The 19,994-nt window shown below is 35.3% G+C and overlaps 1 protein-coding gene across 1 annotated transcript in view; it reads left to right on the forward strand.

Annotated features, from left to right (window-relative positions):
• The window catches only part of CCDC73 (coiled-coil domain containing 73), a 127,833-nt gene that overhangs the window by 90,967 nt on the left and 16,872 nt on the right, over positions 1–19,994 (forward strand). The window contains exons 9-13 of the mRNA XM_049648681.1: positions 2,368–2,496; positions 2,998–3,057; positions 4,196–4,300; positions 13,133–13,243; positions 17,447–17,578. Coding sequence (XP_049504638.1) covers positions 2,368–2,496; positions 2,998–3,057; positions 4,196–4,300; positions 13,133–13,243; positions 17,447–17,578 — 537 coding nt within the window. The remainder of the gene's footprint in view (positions 1–2,367; positions 2,497–2,997; positions 3,058–4,195; positions 4,301–13,132; positions 13,244–17,446; positions 17,579–19,994) is intronic.

Consider the following 19,994-nt stretch of genomic DNA (forward strand, 5'->3'; position numbering starts at 1 on the left):
CCTAGTAACACTCCATTGTGTGTGTGTGTGTATGTATCACATCTTCTTTATCCATTCATCAGTCAATGGACATTTGGGATTTTCCATACTTGGGCTATTGTCAATAGTGCTGCTGTAAACATTGGGGTGCACATACCCCTTTGAATCAGTGTTTTTGTGTCCTTTGGATAAATACCTAGTAGTGCAATTGCTGGGTCATAGGGCAGTCCTATTTTTATTTTTTTGAGTAACCTCCATACGGTTTTCCAGAGTGGCTGCACCAGTTTGCATTCCCACCAGCAGTGCAAAAGGCTCCTCTTTCTCTGCATCCTAGCCAACATCTGTTGTTGCCTGAGTTTAGCCATTCTGATAGGTGTGAGGTGATATCTCATTATGGTTTTGATTTGTATTTCCCTGATGATGAGTGATGGTGAGCATTTTTCATTACATACCATCTTTTAAAAGTTGAAGTGTATTAGGATTCTTAACTGTAAGTTGATTTTGTCAGCAAAAGAATTTAAAACTTTTTTAAATGGTTATTTTTGAGAGAGAGAGGAGAGAGAGAGAGAGCATGCGTGTGCAAGTGAGTGGAGAAGGGGCAGAGAGAGAGGGAGACACAGAATCCAAAGCAGGCTCCAGGCTCTGAGTTGTCAGCACAGAGCCTGATGTGGGGCTCAAACCCACGAAGTGCAAGCTCATGACCTGAGCCAAAGTCAGCTGCTCAAGCGACTGAGCCACCCAGTTGCCCCAGCAAAGGAATTTAGATGTTGGTCATCTCAGACTTAGAAAATGGTCAGAAAGGGAACCTATGCAGTATTGAAGAGCATGCCATAAAATCAACTTCCAGTCCTGAGTATTGTATGTTGTCACTATTGACTGTAATGATGCTGCTACGCTACTGTGGTGTCATTGTTGCCCATGGAAACTTGATGTTACTAGCATTGCCCCTGCAGACTGCCAACAGATGGATTTGCAACAGTTCTTGTTCTTTGTGGTATTAGTTTCTGATCCAATATCCAGGACAGGTGTATCTGATTAGCACAGTCTGGCCTCATGCTCATAAAGCTAGTATCTGCCATGTCTGGCTTCTCTAGTGGGCAGTGGACTCTTGTAGACCAGAATTCAAAGGGAGTTCAGATACTGTGTAGTTAAGAATGTGGAAATCACATTCTTGAGTGTTTAATATAGTGAGTATACACAGAACAGCAGTATAATAAATTATACACCAATTCAGAAGTTGGTATTTCAGAATTATAATGTGTTTGGATGATATCTGTTAAGCTCAATGGATATGTAACTTCACAAATGAAGACTTCTTTTATATCCCCTGCGATTCTAATAATCTGCAGTGATGCTAGAGGTTTTTTTTGAGTTACAAATCTTATGTCTTTCTCCTACTCAGAATCCTTCAATTTTTTTTTTTTTTGAGAGGGAGGAGGGGCAAAGGGAGAGGGAGAGAGAGAATCTTAAGCAGGCTCCATGCCCATCATGGAGCCCAACATGGGGCTAGATCTCATGACCCTGAGATCATAACCTGAGTCCAAATCAAGAGTCAGACACTTAACTGACTGAGCCACCCAGGTGCCCCCAAATCCTTTAATTATTACCTCATTGACTAGAGGATAAAATTAAAACTTTTTATCTTGGCCCACAAATCCCTTTCAAAATTTGAATCTTGTCAAATTTCTAGCCACAATCACAAATACTCTACCCCTCCCCCTTACCCATAACATATAAGCTCCAACTATATCCTATTCTGGTTCCCTGAAAAATACCATGCTCTTTTATGTTTCTGCATGTTTGTACGTGTAGAATCTTTTTGTCTGGAATGTGTACTCCTTTTTTGTCTTCTTTGCAAATTCATCTTTGAAGACTCCATTCAGAAACCGCTTTTCCTAATAGTGCCTTCTTGATGCCCTCAACCAAACTCCTTCTTTCTTTATGTTTCTGTGCATTCCTATACTTTAGCAATCATCACATTATATTGTGATTATTTCTTACAGAAACTTTTATTAGATGCTAACAAACTTGGAAACTGATAATCTTTTATTTCCTTTTTTTTTTTATCTCAGAAGATTTTTGTTAAGTAAGTAATAAATAAAAACACCGTACTTCCGGTTGATTAGTTCATTTGGTTTGTGTGCTCTTTTTAAGAGGAAAAAATCCTGCATTCTATCCTTGTATCATTGTGTCTATGGTCATAGCCACAAAATAGCATTCCCACCTTGGCTAATTATCTTGCAACAGAACTAGGGGAAATAGACCTTGATGGACCAGTAATATTGTCTTAAATGATAGGTTTAAAATGGTCTTTAAAACTGTCAGAAAACTACCTTGCTGTGATGAAATGTTTATACTGAATTTTCTGTTTATATTTCTTATGTTAAGGAACTTAAAAAAGTTACCTCAGACTTGATAAAGTCCAAGGTCACATGTCAACAAGAGATAGGAGAAGAAAACATCCATTTAACAATTAAAGAACAAAAATTTCAAGAACTTCAAGAAAGATTCAACATGGTATTTAATTAAATGCATTCATGTTTATATAATTGTTTTTGTAAAATTTATGAGAATTTCAGGATTATAATATAAAAGCATTCCTTTGTAAAGTTAATATATCTAGTAAAAAAAGGTATTATGAATTATTTTTCACTCTAGGTAATTTTTGCCATTATCAGCAAGAATTTAAGACAATAAAATTTGTCTATAACCATTTTATTTCCACTTTAATGTAGTGTCAGGTAATCTTATGGTACAATGGTGTCTCCAGAAAAGCTTTTGGAGATCAGAAATTTTGTAGTTTTTTTAGCATTAATATTTATAAATTTGTACACCAGCCTGTATTGGGTGTCTAATACAGTCTTTATTTCACTAGAACCACTACTTCCCCAGCAAACAAATGTTGGTACTCTGGGGTGGTAAGGGGTCATGACACTCCTAAACTTGTTGAGCACTGAATTAAATGTAGAATTCTCTGAATTTTATGTCATAACTTTAAAATTACTCAATTTTTTAAAGGAATTGGAATTAAATAAGAAGATTAATGAAGAGATTACACATATTCAAGAAGAAAAACAGGCAAGCAATCATAAGATATTTTGGAAGCCAGTAAATATTTTTAAAACTGATATAACGTGAGAAATAAACAAGTTCAGTAACAAATGGAATCATGTGTAGGTCAGTTGCTAGCACATAGTAAGCACTCAGGGTCATTTGAATGGATACACGTGAACCTTTATAATCAGGTCTCACATATGCTCCCATTAAAAAACAAATCAGAGAAATGGGAAGATGTTTGTCATAGGGGACAAGCTTCCAATTACAGTATGAGCAAGTTCTTGGGGTTTAATGTACAGCATGATGATTTTAGTTAACAGTACTGTATTACATACTTGAAAGTTGTTAAGAGAGTAGATCTTAAATGTTCTCACCACACACACACACACAAATCGGAATTATGTGAAGTGGTAGAGATGTTAATTAATCTTATGGTAATTATTTAGCACTATATACGTCTATCAAATCATCATGTTATGCAACTTAAGTTTACTCAATGTTACGTGTCAATTATATCTTAATAAAGTTGGGAAAATATTACAATATTTAATTAATAAAAAGGATAAAAATAAATCAGTGTTTTCCTTGATAGTTTAGACCATTGGTACCCTAGCAGGTAATTACTGAAATGTGTGTATGCTTAGAGCATACATTTACAGGATGTTATACTCTCATTTAAATCTATTTGATATTTATAATTTTTCTATTAAAAAAAAAGTCCATGAAAGAAAAGTTCTGTTTCTTTTTTTTCTTTTCTGCTTTTCTTCCATTTCATTATGAATGCATATCATGACATTTTAGCCCGTTAGCAGTATGACATTTTAGTAGTGATATGTTTACCTTTTTTAAGACAAGCCAACAATAATTTTTGTTTTGAATTCTTCACATTTTTCAGTAGTGTCTCATAATCCATGGTCCATTTCAAAAAACTTTGTTAATTATTTGAAGAACTCTTGGAAATAGTACTTTGTAAGAAATTATACAAGTTATTTTAGATATTAAGTTAGTAAAATATGCTATTTATTTCAGTATCTTGTTATGGTATTTAAATTAAACTATAAAGATAATAAGTTAAGAAATTAGAAAAAGTACTTTAAGAATGAATTTAGAAACATACCTACAAAATTTTTTCAACTAATATATTTATACTCTTTTAAAGGATATCATCACTTCTTTCCAACATATGCAGCAGTTACTTCAGCATCAAACTGAAGTTAATACTGAACTGGAAGCAGAGTTGAAGATGTTGAAAGAAAATAATGAGGTTGTATATAGATATATAGATATAGATATAGTGTATTTATATCTAATGAGCTTTACCTGTTTAGTTGCATTTATCTGCCCAACTTTATCTGGGATCATTTTGAATTTTAGGGGTAAGATACGGCCTTCTTCACCAACTTGGTATCAATGTCTAAAGTAATGAATATATGTGTGTATATATATGTTTCTTTAATTTAAATTTAAGTCACTAGTTAAGTGTTTAGTTTTATCAAGTATCTGACTTAATTTTGTAACAGATTGGATGAGATTTTTTTTCTTTGTCTTAGAATTGTGGCAAAGACCAAAACTGAAAATAGAAGGTGATAAGTGTCACCATATTCTAAGAGAACAGTCAGTGAACTCCCAGAAATTGAGGCAGACCCCTCTTCATGGGTTTAGGTAGAACTGGCCCTGTTATCACAGCAATCACACCATCATCTTATTTCCATATTTTTTTTTTCAATGTTTTTTTTTTTTTTAACTTTTTTTTTTTTTTAATTTTTTCAACGTCTTTTATTTATTTTTGGGACAGAGAGAGACAAAGCATGAACAGGGGAGGGGCAGAGAGAGAGGGAGACACAGAATCGGAAACAGGCTCCAGGCTCCGAGCCATCAGCCCAGAGCCCGACGCGGGGCTCGAACTCACGGACCGCGAGATCGTGACCTGGCTGAAGTCGGACGCTTAACCGACTGCGCCACCCAGGCGCCCCTCTTATTTCCATATTTTTAAAAAAAATGGAGAGAGGAAGAAATTATGGTCACTGATGTTTTGGGAGTAACAGTTCCATAAGAGAGGCTTTTCTATTACATCCCTAGTTGGGAGGGGTCATACATTTCCCCTAATAAGCTAAGTGAAGGAGTCTATGTGAAAATCATGTAAAGATTGGGGTACAAAAAGGGGAAAGTGCCATCTTGTTTTGTGGATGGATGCTTGAGATGCTGTAAAAACTTGAAGGTTCACTCTGGTGTTGGCAGTAGAATAAAATGTGATAAGTTCATGTGGAAGAACTGGCATATGTTTTTTAAAGTTTGGAATTATACCAAGAGCATATAGACTAGTGCACAGTTATGTTCCAGAAATTTCAAGGAGGAAAGTTTTTGAAGTGATCTTTACCAATGGGGCTTGAAATGTATTATGCTTGTTCCAATACTGTATGGCCCAGTAAGGGCGCAGAAGAGAGACATTTGGTGGTTTCTTGGTTCCACATGAAGGTACATGGAGGTTAGTGGAAGGGCAGAAATTGCTCTGTGTCCCCCTGGCCAAGTGATTGGATGTCTAAGTCAAGAGAAGGAGGTGGGGACATGTTCCACTGGGGTGGCCAGTGGAAGATATTTGTGTTCCTCTGAAGGAAATCTTGGAAATGAAGGTAAAGCTGAACATTTTTCAAGAAAACTACAATCACAGGGTACCTGGGTGTCTCAGTCAGTTGGGCATCTGACTCGATTTGGGCTCAGGTCATGATCTCACGGTTTGTGGGTTCCAGCCCTGTGCAGAACCTACTTGGGATTCTCTCTCTCTCTCTCTCTCTCTCTCTCTCTCTCTCTTTCTCTCTCTCTGCCCCTCCTCTCTCACTCTCTCTCTCTCTCTCTCTCTCTCTCTCTCTCAAAAATAAGCTTAAAAAAAAAAAAAGAGAAAACTACGATCACTTCCCATGGAAAGACCACCATCCACAGAGGCCAAGGCCAACTTCCTGGGTATATAGCCAGTGCAGTTGCATAGGGATCCATACTCAGAAGGGCTTTTTGCTTCAGGTTTAATGTTCTGTGTTCACTGTCTTGAAATTTTCATCTTTAAATTTATGTTTTGTAAATTAAGTCTGATGGGAAAATGGAGCATGCACTGGAGTCTTGGAGCCTCAGCTCAGGCTTTGCTGTGTCTCCTACTGCCTCTCAGGATGAATTTTTGGCTGCTGGTTCTGCCATACTTTGGTATGCTAGGCCCTGCCTGGCCTCATCCTCTTTGCTTCTGCTCCACCACTGTTGTGGTCACGTTCCTGGGGAGAGGTTTGTGTTCTACTGTTGCTCTTTATGTTTGGTGGAGGGCTAGATATAGCAGGGAGGGTCTGGGTCCATTGCATATGTCTGCAGCATCATCTGTCTCAGGTTGGCAATACCTTGGCACATTAGGTAGGTGACTTGGCAGGGGGTGAGTCCTCAATCCAGGTACTGAGATGTATCCCTGCCTGGCATTTGCAATCTGTTGGGGGTTACCCATCTGCCATGAGTTGGGGCAGAGGTCCCATGGGACAGGAAGATTGACTTCCTCACCCCCAGCCAGGACATACATGGGTCCAGCAGCTTTCAGGAGGCAGAACTCTAGCTGGTGGATCTACTAGTGTTGAGTTGTACGGTGAGGCCCTCAGGCATCTGTGAGGATCTGAATTTGCCCTATGAGTATCCCTTTGCCCAGGGGCCCATGACATTAAATAGAAAGTAAAAAGCACGATGACATGATAAGCTCATACGGAGAGAGAGAAAGGGGGAGTGACCATGAAGGAAGGAAAAAGTTTTGTATTTTCGTATCTTCAATAGCACCTTTTCCATGCTTTTTAAATTTTGCACTGGGCCCCACAAAGTATGTTGAATTCATCATCATTGACTGGAGCCAGACTTAACCTGAACAATGCCAGAGTTGTCTCCTCATCATTGATGTTCTATGACTAATTATGTAAAGAGAGTTTTGGCTTTTTTATTTCTCTTGCCTGCCCCTAATATTATAAAACTTAGACCTGGAGGGACGCCTGGGTGGCTCAGTCGGTTAAGCATCCAACTCTTAATTTTGGCTCAGGTCATGATCTCACAGTCATGAGATTGAGCCCCCTTGCAGGATTCTGAGCTGACAGCACGGAGCCTGGTTGGGATTCTCTCTCTCTTTCTCTCTGCACCTCTCCCTCCTCAAAATAAATTAACTTAAAACAAAAACAAAAACAATTTAGACCTGGAAGAGAGAGAGGGAAGAGGTATGCCAGAGTCAAACTCCTCCTTCCTCTTAACCTCTTTACCTCTTCCAGTAAGACTAGTGAAAAATCTCTGAAAGTCCAGCTATAAGCAAGTATCCCCCACCTCCTTTACTTATCTACAGATAGATAGCTGGGACTTTCTCTAATATTTTAAACCTTATCGCAAGAAACATGGGATAGAATTTACCCAAATTCTTTATGAGTAGCAGTTACCAGGACTGTTTTCTAGTCCATTTAGAGGAGTTGAAACAGATTTTTAGGATGAACAAAATATTAGTAATCAGCCAATCCAATCATTTCATTTCATGATGAACTAGAGGTCCGGAAAGTGTAAGCAATATAGTTCAAGGCTTCTTAATTAGTGGCAATCTTCAATTTAAATTTTTGTCCGAGTTCTGCTCCAGCACTATCTCTACATTACATTGTTAATGTATTCTTCCTAGATCAATGAGAGCTGCCACTTTTGTTAGATCAGTTATTTGAAAACTACAACTTTTAAATTGCTGTTCATGAGTTCTAAATGCAATGTTTTTGTGTTGCTTAATTTTGTTGGGTGTGAAGTGTATATGTATGTGTGTGTGTGTGTGTGTGTGTGTGTGTGTATAAGAAACATGTGAATATATACTAATATATTTTTATATATATACACTGAATTAATCATGACCTTAACTATAGTTCCAAGATCTTTTAACTATAAGTGCTAATATCTTAGATAATCCAGGTGCCTCTCTCTGTAACTAGTACCATTATTATTTGAGCCTTGATAGTATGTAGAGAAACTAGATGTCATACAGAAATTTCATGCAAAGTATTGGTAAGAACAGGATAGAATTGTCAGCTTTTTATTTTTATAAGTAACAATATTAAAAATAAACACCATCTACCATCACTTTCATTTTATAAAAAAGAATATTTTTACACCACATATTAAGGATATGATCTCAGAATAAAGATCATCTTTTACAGGAAAAGACATTTGATGATTTATAAAGACTTTTTTTTTTTTTTTTTTTTTGCCATAAACTAGTGACATTTTGTCATGGGTCAGTACTTGTTTGCAGACTGGTGTTGGAGAACCACTGATATATAGTATAACAAAATATTAATGTTGAACTGTTGCTGCAGATTATGCTGCATAGATATCTCAAGTGTTTTCTCAAGGAGCATTCTAATTCCACCTGTATTAAAAGGGATCATTACTCTTCATAATGGCCTACTCTTTTTCAGTGCTCTGCAATCATGCTGTCATCTGTCTCATTTTTTAATAGTAGTTTGGAGCATAGAGACCTGAATTCCCATGATAGACAATATTTCCTACTATAATTTAATCATAGTTTAGTCTAGATATGAGTCTAGTTATACTGCTATAGGCCTAGCGTTAACAAGAATAGTTTACTTAGTTTGCTCCTATAGTCGTAGTATTAACCAGAATAAGTTACTTAGTTTTTGGTATAGTAAAATATTAACAGATGGTTTATTTTGACTTTCCACAATATCGAGTTTTTCAAAATGTTTTTCAGATTTGTTAATCCAGGTGCAAATAATAACAAATAATTTTCTGAAAGAGTAAATTCCTTGAGAACAGTAACATTTTCATGCATTTAGCATAAGAGCTAAAAGAGTATCTGGCACAGAGTAGGAGCTCATTAAATTTTATTAAATTAATGAATGATTAACAATGAATAAATTCAGAATCTTTGTAAGTTCAGATATTGCCAGATCCAGGCTTCTGGTTAAACATGTTGAATTGAACCCACACATTCACTTCTATTTCCTTCTAAAACTGAAATAAAATGACAGTAAATCCACAAGGACAAGTATATAAGGAAACAATAAAAATTAAGGTTTGAAAGTTGGAACCAGGGGCGCCTGGGTGGCTCAGTCGGTTAAGCGGCCGACTTCAGCTCAGGTCATGATCTCGCGGTCCATGAGTTCGAGCCCCGTGTCAGGCTCTGTGCTGACAGCTCAGAGCCTGGAGCCTGTTTCAGATTCTGTGTCTCCCTCTCTCTGACCCTCCCCCGTTCATGCTCTGTGTCTCTCTGTCTCAAAAATAAATAAACGTTAAAAAAAAAAATTTAAAAAGAAAGTTGGAACCAGATGGAAAATTTGTAATTTACCTAGCAAAGGAAAGAAAGTAGAAACCCAAGGCAAAGGTGCAAAAATGCTAAGGAATTGCAAGCATCGTGTGCCTCTAGAAACTGGTGTGCACCCGAAGCCAAAGGCTTCTATATAAGAAGCTAGAAGCTATCATACCTCCAAATTCTCTTTCCTACCTTGCCCAAAAAGGCACTGCCTGTCTCCTGCTTGACAGAAGATTGGAGATTTACACTGGAGAGTTTGAGGGACAACAGGTTGGGAAATCCAGTGGTTTGCTGGTGACCGCTTATAGTAGGGATTGCTGGTTGTCAGAGCTGTTGTCATTTGTGAGCTGCTTGTTAAACTAATGGTAGTTTTGAATCTGCCCGTGGTGGGAATATTTAAAAGTGCCAAATGCTGTACCAATATGCTACTGAGACTGTTATATTGAGAACAGAGTGGGAAGTCTAAATACTGATATCTGAGCCCTCCCTGCTCTGTTTCCCCATTTAGAGGACAGCTAGCCTTATCACTTCCAGGCAGGAGAATGGAAGATTCCTTTCTTGGGAAACTAACTTGCTCAAGAGAAAAGACTGTAGCTACCGCAGTTAAGCTCTCCCAGTGAACTAGCTCGGCCAGATCAACCTACAGTGAAGCCCATCATTTGGCAAAACTTTCAACCAGCTTTTTGGTACTTCTTTTTTTTTGTTTGTTTTTAATTTTTTTTTAACGTTTATTTATTTTTGAGACAGAGACAGAGCATGAACGGGGGAGGTCACAGAGAGAGGGAGACACAGAATCTGAAACAGGCTCCAGGCTCTGAGCTGTCAGCACAGAGCCCAATGCGGGGCTCGAACCCACGGACCGTGAGATCATGACCTAAGCTGAAGTCGGACGCCCAACCGACCAAGCCACCCAGGCGCCCCAGTACTTCATTCTTAATACGAACATGCAGTTAAGGATCACTAGGCATAGTGAAGAAAGTCTCCACCATGCAAATCAGGCAAAACAAACAGGGAGATGGAAAAAAAAGAAAACAAAACAAAAGAAAAAAACTTGGAGAAACTAAGAAAATTTACTCAGTAAAGAGAAATATATTTGTTAATCCACAAAACAAGAATTAGGAGTCTATAAAGAAACACTGATAGAATAAAAGAGAACCCTTAAAATAAATATTTTAGGAGACATAAAAAGTATAGTGCAAAGTTTGGAGGATAATATTGAGATAATCTTCTAGAAAGTAGAACCAAAAGACAAGAAGATGGAAAACAGGAGGGTAAGAATATTAGGGGTTCAGTCCCTGAGATTTAGTGAGTTTGAGAGAGAACAGAGAAAATGAAGAAGGGATGACCAAAGAAGTAATTACTAGAATGTAACCTAGAACTGAAGAATTTGAGTTTGTTTTGCTCAACACCAATACCTATCATTATGAAATTGAATACACACTTAGAAGATTCTAAAACTCTTTGTGGAAAAAAGAAGTAGGTCATATACAAAGGATTAAGACTAGGAATGGCAACATAATGACTTTAGACTTCTCACTGGCGGTGCTGAAAGATAGAAGATAATAGAACCATGTCTTCAGTGGTTGGAGAGAAATTGATTTCTAAAGCAGAATTGTACTGTATTCAGCCAAACAAATCACTATGTATTGGTAGAATAAAGATATTTTCAGACATTTAAGTCCTCAACAAAAGAAGCATCCTGTATCTCCCTTATCAAGAAGTAATGGAAAGTTTCTTTACCAAGACAAGAGAATAAACCAGGAAAGAGGAAACAATAGGATCTAGGAAACTGGAGACCCATCCCAGAAGAGAGAAGGAAATCCTCAGTGATCACCTGATCAGTGTAGTGGACTGAAAGAGCAATAGGTCCAAATTGTAATGAAAGAATGGAAAGTCTCCAAAGAGTGGAAACCGAGAAAATATCTGATATAGGTAGTTTCTTTTAGATGAGGGTATGGGTCAGGACAAGAAATGATTGACATATGTAATACACTGTTTTAAGAACATAATGCTCTTGGTCATTTATTATTATTAGGATAGATTCTGTAGTATCTCCTCTCACATCTCTTCTAAACTTTGATTTGTATATCTTCTAAAATATCACTTTCTTCAAGTGCCCAGTGATCCTTAACTACATGTTCATATTAAGAATGAAGTATTAAAAAGCTGGTTGAAAGTTATCAATATAGATACTGTATTTGTCAGAATGTTAAAATAGTAAGCATCTATTAAATATATGCATTGTAAATATTCAGAAACTGTTCTATTATTATGTTCCATGTAAATTAAGAGGAACACATGACTTCTATAAAAATATTTACATTATCGGGGCTCCTGGGTGGCTCAGTCGGTTAAATGTCTGACTGGCTCAGGTCATGATCTCACCGTTTGTGACTTAGAACCCTGTATCGGGCTTTCCGCTGTCAGCACAGAGCCCATTTCAGATCCTCTGTACCCTCCTCTCTGCCCCTCCCCTGCATATAGGCACACACTCTCTTTCTCTCTGTCTCAAAAATAAAAAATAAACCTTTAAAAATATATATATTTACAGTAGCCTGAGGTAGAGGCAGTCAAAATAGGTATTCATTGAAAGTTATTAAAGTGCAGTTATGCTCTTTATGTGCTAAAGGAGAATTTTGATGTTTAAACTGTAAAATGCTTTTTATTAGCTATTTCCATAATTTTGCATAATAATGTCATTGTGTATTGATACTCTAGATGCAACTGAGAACAGGTGGATACCATTTAAATAGAATACTGTGAAGCCTTTAAAATGAGATAGATCTGTACTTTATGGCATGGAAAGTAAGCAAGAAATATTCATTTTTTAAGAAAAAACAGATTGCAGAAGAACACAGTATGTATGGTATGGTCTCATCTGTATTTGAAAAGACATATTTTATGTACTAGTATGCTTAGAGACAACTTCTGGAAGGCAACGCAAAAAACTGCTAGAGTGGTTACCTCTGGGGAGGAGAATTGGAGAGCTGATAGAGGAATACTTTACCTTTTCTTTCTATATCCTTTGTGTGGCTTGAAATGTTTACTTTGAACATACATAGCTTTCCTAATGATAAATAAACTTAAAAATTCCAGATGTATTAGACATGTAGGTAGAGTTCTTAACTATTTTTTTTTAACAGAAGTTTACCTGGATTATCAGCAGACATTGAAGAAACCTAATAATATTGGTGACAATAATTTAATACGTTTCAAATCCTTGTCTTAGAAAACAGTATTTTTTAGTCTTAAAGGTTTTTTTGGAGGGGGTGTAGTGATTATATTAATGTTAATTTATGAAGTAATGAGTTCATATGGTAAATATTGAAGCTGTACTAAAAATGTGTTAATTTTAAATTAAAAATTAAAATTGTATTTAAGGGTTTTTTAGCTAGTTAATTTCTAAAATAAATAGATATGGAAAAAATGTTCTGTGGTAGTTAAAATTTTGTAGTAGAGTTGGGCTGGATTATGCTACATTTCATATTTTTCAGTGCTGTACTTTATATTACTTTTTCAGTACATTAAAACTTATGCAGTGAAACTGAATAATGGCAATGTTTTTATACCCTTTTATAGCCATTTCTTTTTCATAACCTCCCCCTATTTCCTGTTAACTAAACTATAAGCACCTTTCTGTTAATTTATGAAAATTATTGTTGAGATAGCACATTATCACTGATCTGTATGGCACTTTCAGCATGTTAGAAGCAAAGGTCCAAGCAACATAAAACACATCAAAATTCATTAATGTGGTATTGATTATTTTTTGGATAATTAATTTTATTGCAGACCCTTGAAAGAGATAATGAGCTGCAAAGGGAGAAGGTAAAAGAAAATGAAGAAAAGTTCCTTAATCTTCAAAATGAGCATGAGAAAGCACTGGGAACTTGGAAAAAGCATGTAGGTTTATTAAATAGTAAAATATTAAAATATTTTAAATAGTTGTAGACATTTAAAATAACTATTAAATGCTAAGAAAATATTGCAAAAATCATATAGGAATAAAATCAGACACATGTTCTTCTTGCACTTGTATTTCCAAGAAGTGAATGCTGTTGAAAAGCTAAATTTAATAAAATTTCCTGTAATGCTTTCATGCCTGAAAAACCACACATATACATGTGTGTATATTTATATATATATAAATATTGATATATATAATTTGAATGACTTCCCATATGTGACAGAGAAAAATTAATTACCTTTTCATAAAATAATTGCATAGTATTTTAGTAAATTATTAAAATAATTATATAGGTACTATTATTAGTAGCAGTTTTGTTGAGATGTATTAAAACCATGTTTAGAACATGTACAGTATTTGAGTTCTATAGTATTAACATTTTATCATAAAGAATTGATATGTTATAAACATAGATATTTCCTTAAACCACATCCATTTATTTTACACTAAATTTTCATTTTAGTAAAGTAGATAATAAAAGTATGAAATGGTATAAATTAAAATTGTAAAATATAAAGGTTCACTTTAAATATTGGTGGGCCCCAAAACTGATGATTCTATTTTAATATGTATTTTCATTTCCATTCAATTCTTTCAAAAGAATTCACACAATAGAAAGTCATGATGAGTTTATGGAAACTATATTTTGGGAAAGAAAGATTATGTTTTGTACTATTATACTAATTACACTATACTTTTCTAATACTATAATAATGTAATATATTTTATACTAATATATATATATATACATATATATATATATATATATATATATATATATATATCTGAGTACCAGGTTGATAAACATTTTATAGATTTTGATATAAATTGTTATATAAGTAACTCTTGATTTTTCAATTCATTTGCAGCTAACATGTTCTCTTAATTTGTATTTTGGAGAGATCAAGTCTTCACTGATGAATTTAATAAGGTTTATCCAAATCTCAAAAAGTATTTGTAGTTAGTTGTATCAGAATACTAAAAAATGCTTACTCTCTGTACAAGTAAAGTTTACTGTTAAGCAAGAAGCATAGTAACATTCATTTTAGCTTAAGTGAATTCACATTTCATCTTAACACTTCCTTATTATTCCTGATGTTTAGAAACCTTGGAAATGATACTGTTGGGATAAGGAAAACTGTAAAGTGAAAAGAGAATATACTTAACTATGTCAACCATACCCCTCCCCCCGCAAAAAGATTAGTTGCCCTAAGAAAATAAGACATTCCTTTTCCCTGAAACTATAACCATGCCCTTCTCACAGGGAAAAATCAATTGAATTCCAAAAAATAAGCAGTTTCAATAAGGTGAGGCCTCCATCTGTAAATTTGTATAAAATTGGTTTTGTCTTAAGATTCTTTAGTTTCTACAATCATTTCACTTCCATATGCTTTAGTACTAAACAAAACATAGTTAAATAAGAAAAAGCTGCTATGGTTCTATATAAGAGTTTTCTTGAGTGGGAGGTCAGATCTACTCTTTAATTGTATTTCTATCTCTTTGTAAGTTTTTCACCATTCTTGAGTGAAGGACAGTGCAGGTGTTGCTAGAGGATTGTATCAAGATGGGTTTTTAAAAACTTAAAAAGATACTGGCAAAAATAAGATGGAATCATATAAACTGCTATTTCCACCCCTCTCCAAAACAACAACAGTAAAAGAAATACCGTACAAATAAAACTTTGTGACTATTATTAGATAGTACAGTTAAAATTCATTGAAATTTATAAAGAACATGTTGTATGCATCTGTTTGCATTTGACTAGTTATATAGTTAATGGATATACATAGACAAAAGACAATTAATGAGGTTGTTCAGAAAATACTTAGTGGAAGGGGTTGGTTATAAAAGGAATTCAATTCACAACATTTGTTGAGCATCTACTGTGTTAGGTACCATTCCAGGTACTGGATTTTCAGAAATGCCCAAAATAAATTTAGATTAATAAAGAGCTCACACTCTAAAAGGGACAGATAACTATGAAATTAACCACAGTAACATGGAGTAGTTTAAGTAGTATTAACAAATTACTGTGAAAGTACAAAATAAATCATACCACTTAGCTAGGTTGGAGAAAGTTTTAGAGAAAAGATGACACCTAGAGTTTGGCCTGGAAAGATAAATAGGGTTTCACCACACAATATGTGTCCATTCCTACACTTCTCTTTCCATCCTGCTAGCATTCCACTTAGTAAAGAATGGGAAAAATCATGGAGGTGTGAAACTGTATCTTCAAGGGTGATGAGTAATCTGATTTGAATAAAGCATAGGATATGTGAAATGTGACATTGGAAAATAGGTTGAGATCATCTTTCAAAAGGCTCCTTACTAAGGAGGTTGAATTTTGTAAGTAAAGGGAAGCCATTGAGAATATTAAAGCAGAGAAGCGACATAGATCTTTTAGGAAAATAACTCTTGCAACAGAATGGAAGATGGCTTTATGGAAAGAGGCCAGTAAGAGGAACACTGTAAATAATCTAACCTTGAGCCTATGATGGTGTCAGTGAGGACAACAGTAGTGAGAACAGAGAAGAGGAGTAGATGCGAAAAGCATTTAAAAGTGGAATTGGCAGAGTTAAGTGACATTTTACATACAAGTATTAGAAGGGGAAAGGAGTCAAACATGACTCTGTGATTAGTATAACTAGTAGAATGATAATGTCATTGACATAAGGAAGGTGGAAGGAGAAGAAGATTTGTAGATGAAAATGAGTTTAATTTGGAAGCTGCTGAATTTATACTGCCTGCAGGACATCTAGCCTGAAATGCATACCATGCATTTAGAAAACTTGAATCTAAGGAGAGGGGTTGGGAGATGAGATACAGACTTAAGATTTATTAGCATGAAGATGAAATTTGAAGGTACGGTTCTAATCATCTATGGAAGGAGTGGAGGACTTGTGACGAATCCTATGGAAGAAAGAGTAGGGTGGGTGTGTGTTGGGGCAGGGCAGGACGGGGAGCCTGGTAAGAACAGTGAGCAACGTTGGAGGAAAGAGGAAGAATAGTACCATGAAAACAAAAGAGGCTGTTCCAAGAACAAGTAGGCAACGTAGTCCTGCTACAGAGCTGTTAAATGGTATGAAACTTGGGAAAAATCCTTTTGCTAATTTGCAGGTGATATCTGCTAGCGGGGGCTGGGGGGAGGGATCTGTAGACCAATGAGGATAGAAGTCAGGTTGTTAAGGAGTATGGGAGGTTAGAATTTGAAAGTAGCAAGTGTGGATTTTTATTTTAAGAAGTGAGAGAGACAGTAAATGGGTCAAGGATAAAAATAAATTAGGAATGTGAGAAGAGCATATTTGTGGGCTGAGGAGAACATGCTGGCATATTGGGAAGGATTGTAAATAAGCAGCAGAGAGGAGATTAGTGCTGGAGGTAGGCTCTGAGGGAGATTGGAAAGGATGGGATAAAGAACTCATGGAGAGTTGAGCCTTGGAAGAGAAGTACCTTGCACAGATAGATTTTTAAAAGGTTAACAACAGATGAGACGAAGGGAAAGTAATAGGTGAGTTCATGTCTGTTAGCTTCTGTAGGGACTCAGTGGCACTTACTTTGTCTTATATTTGAGGTTCCCATGAAAGAGTATTCCCCCAAGAAAAAGATTATGACATTTTAAATAGCTAGTGAAAGCCCAGTTTATAGATGTAAATATTAGGCTGAAGTGTCAGTTTTTGTTGTACTAATGCTCAGTACTCTTCAGTAGAGTTAAAATCTGTATGTCTAATTTGCAACAATAAAATAAAACTTCGAAAAAGCAATAAAGGCATAACTTTTATAGAGCTTTTATGATTAAGAATAATACTTTTTCATTTGTAACAAGAGGTAGTTTAATATAGTAGTTAAGAATACAAACCCTAGATTTAGCTTTGGGTTTGGATCCTGACTATATCCACTTGATCTAGGCAAATTACTTAAACATCTATGAGCTTTACATTTCTCACCTGTAAATTGGGGATTTTTATAAGTATAAAATTATGTTTATTAAGTACTCAGCACAATTCAATAAATGGTAGCTCTTGATATTAATTACTTTTGTCATCTTTTTTATTTTTTACTTTTTCCAAAAACTTGTGTTAATAAAACATTCTCATATAAAACACACTTATACAACTATTTTTGGTTAAATTTTATATTAGGTTGAAGAACTTACTGGAGAAATTAATGAGATTAAAAATGAGTTATCACTTAAAGAAACTCATATTAAGTTACAAGAACATTACAATGAATTATGTCATCAGAAGAAGTTTGAGGAAAACGAGAACTTTCAGGTAAAATTCAAGTGTTTTGTGGTTACAAAACTGAAAGAAATTAGGACCATCACTGATGGTTTTCTTCCTGCTTTATATTTTAAGTGTCTCAAATTTTAAAATAGTATAAGCATGTGGTCTATAATACATTTTCAGTTAATTTTTGTGTACAGTATGACATAAGGATTGAGGGTCATTTTTTTGGACATGGATTTCCAGTTCCAACATGTACATTTTTTGAAAAGACATTTTTTTTCTCTCATTTTACATTGGTATGTTCTTTGAAAGTTAATTGATCTAATATATGTATAGATCTATTTCTGAATGCCTTATTATGTTCCATTGATTATATGTTCATCATTAAGTCAATATGCAACCCTGCCTTTGTTAGTATAGCTTTTGTAAGAAGTTTCAAAATGTGGTAGTGCAAATCCTTCAATTTTTTTTTTTTCAAAATTGTTTTGGCTCTTCTGAGTTCTTTGCTTTCCATATAATTTTTAGAATCAGTTTGTCATTTTCTAAAAAACAAGTCTGTGGGACTTTGTATTGTGTTGAATCTATAGATTAATTTGTGAAAAATTGACATCTTAACTATTGAGTCCTCCAATTCATGAACATGGCATATGTTTATATTTATTTAGACATTCTTTAATACCCCGCAGGAATGCTTTGTCATTTTCATTGTGTAGATCTTTAAAATGTTTGGTGAAATTTATCCCTGAATAATTCATGTTCTAGGATCCTATTATAAACAGTATTTTAAAAATTAATTTTCTAATTGTTTCTTGCTAGTATATAGAAGTAAAATTTGATTTTTGTGCATTGACCTTGTATCCTATTACCTTTTAAATTTATTGTAATGGTAGTTACAATAAACCCAAACCTAATTTTTGGGTTTTCTGCATACATTATGTCATCTGTGAATTTAAGGATATTTTTTTCTTTCCTTCTGCTTTGTATGAATTTTATTTTTTTCTCAATTTATTGCAGTAGTTAAGACCTTCTAGTACAATGTAGAATAAAAGTGGTGACAGTGGGGGTGCCTCGGTGACTCAGCCCATTAAGCGTCCAGCTCTTGATTTTGGCTCAGGTTTGTGGGATTGAGCCCTGTGTTGGGCTCTGTGCTGACAGCTTGGAGCCCACTTGGGATTCTCTCTCTCCCTCTCTCTCTGCCCCTCCCCAACTCATGCTCGGGGCAGAGAGAGAGGGAGACACAGAATCGGAAGCAGGCTCCAGGCTCGGAGCCATCAGCTCAGAGCCTGACGCGGGGCTCGAACTCACAGACTGCGAGATCGTGACCTGGCTGAAGTCGGACGCTTAACCGACTGCGCCACCCAGGCGCCCCTCAGATGGAGAATTTTTAGTCTTTCACCATTTCATATAATGTTAGCTATAGGTTTTTTGTACGTGTTCTTTATCTGATTGAGGAAGTTTCCTTTTCTTCCTAGTTTGCTGAGTTTTTATAATGAATCAGTATTAAATTTTGAGAAATGCTTTTTCTGTATCTGTTGAGATAATCATATTTTTTCTTTATTCTGTCAATATGTTAATATTAACCAATTAATTATATTAATTGATTTCCAAAGTTAAAATAACCTTGCATTCCTGGGTCACCTGGTTGGCTCAGTCAGTTAAGCATTCCACTTCAGCTCAGGTCATGATCTCACTGTTCGTAAGTTCAAGCCCCTCATCAGGGTCTGTGCTGACAGCTCAAAGCCTAGAGCCTGCTTCAGATTCTGTGTCTCCCTCCCTCATATGCTTTCCTGAAATATGTATTATATTTTTATATATGGCTGGATGTGATTTGCTAATGGTATATTAAGGATTTTGCATTGATTAGGAATACTGATTTGTATATTTTGCTTATTTTTTCTTTGTATTCTTTTGGTCTGGTTTTTGTATTAGAGTAATACTGGCTTCATGAGCTAGAATGTGTTCTCTCCTCCTGAAAGAGTATTGTGTAGAATTGGTTTTATTTCTTTACTAAATATTAGATAGAATTTGTTGGTTTGCTCCAGACTTCACGTTGATATTTCCTTGTGATGTTTTTTTGCTGTGTATTCTTTTGCTGTAGTAAGTCTTAGTCATTAGTACAATTGTAGCAGGATTCTCACACAGAGAGTTGTGACACTGAGGCTTTTCTTTCCAGGAAGCAACTTTATTCATGTGGGCACCTCTCAGTTTGGTTCATTCCCAAAGAACTGAGCCTTGAACGCCAAGTGGCATAGTTTTTTATATATTTTTACTTCTTTGTCTCCCATATATGGTCACACATTAACATGTAGTCTGATTAAGTGGTGTTAGGTTACAAGGTTGTGAGGGATATTGTCATGTATGCATACCTTGAGGTCTTTCTTTTTTCTTTCTTTTTTCTTTCTTTTTCTTTCTTTCTTCTCTTTCTTTCTTCCTTTCTCTCTCTCTTTTCTTTCTTTTCTCT

This window comes from Panthera uncia, chromosome D1 (genome assembly GCF_023721935.1).
Source record: "Panthera uncia isolate 11264 chromosome D1, Puncia_PCG_1.0, whole genome shotgun sequence".
Classification (NCBI taxonomy): domain Eukaryota; kingdom Metazoa; phylum Chordata; class Mammalia; order Carnivora; family Felidae; genus Panthera; species Panthera uncia.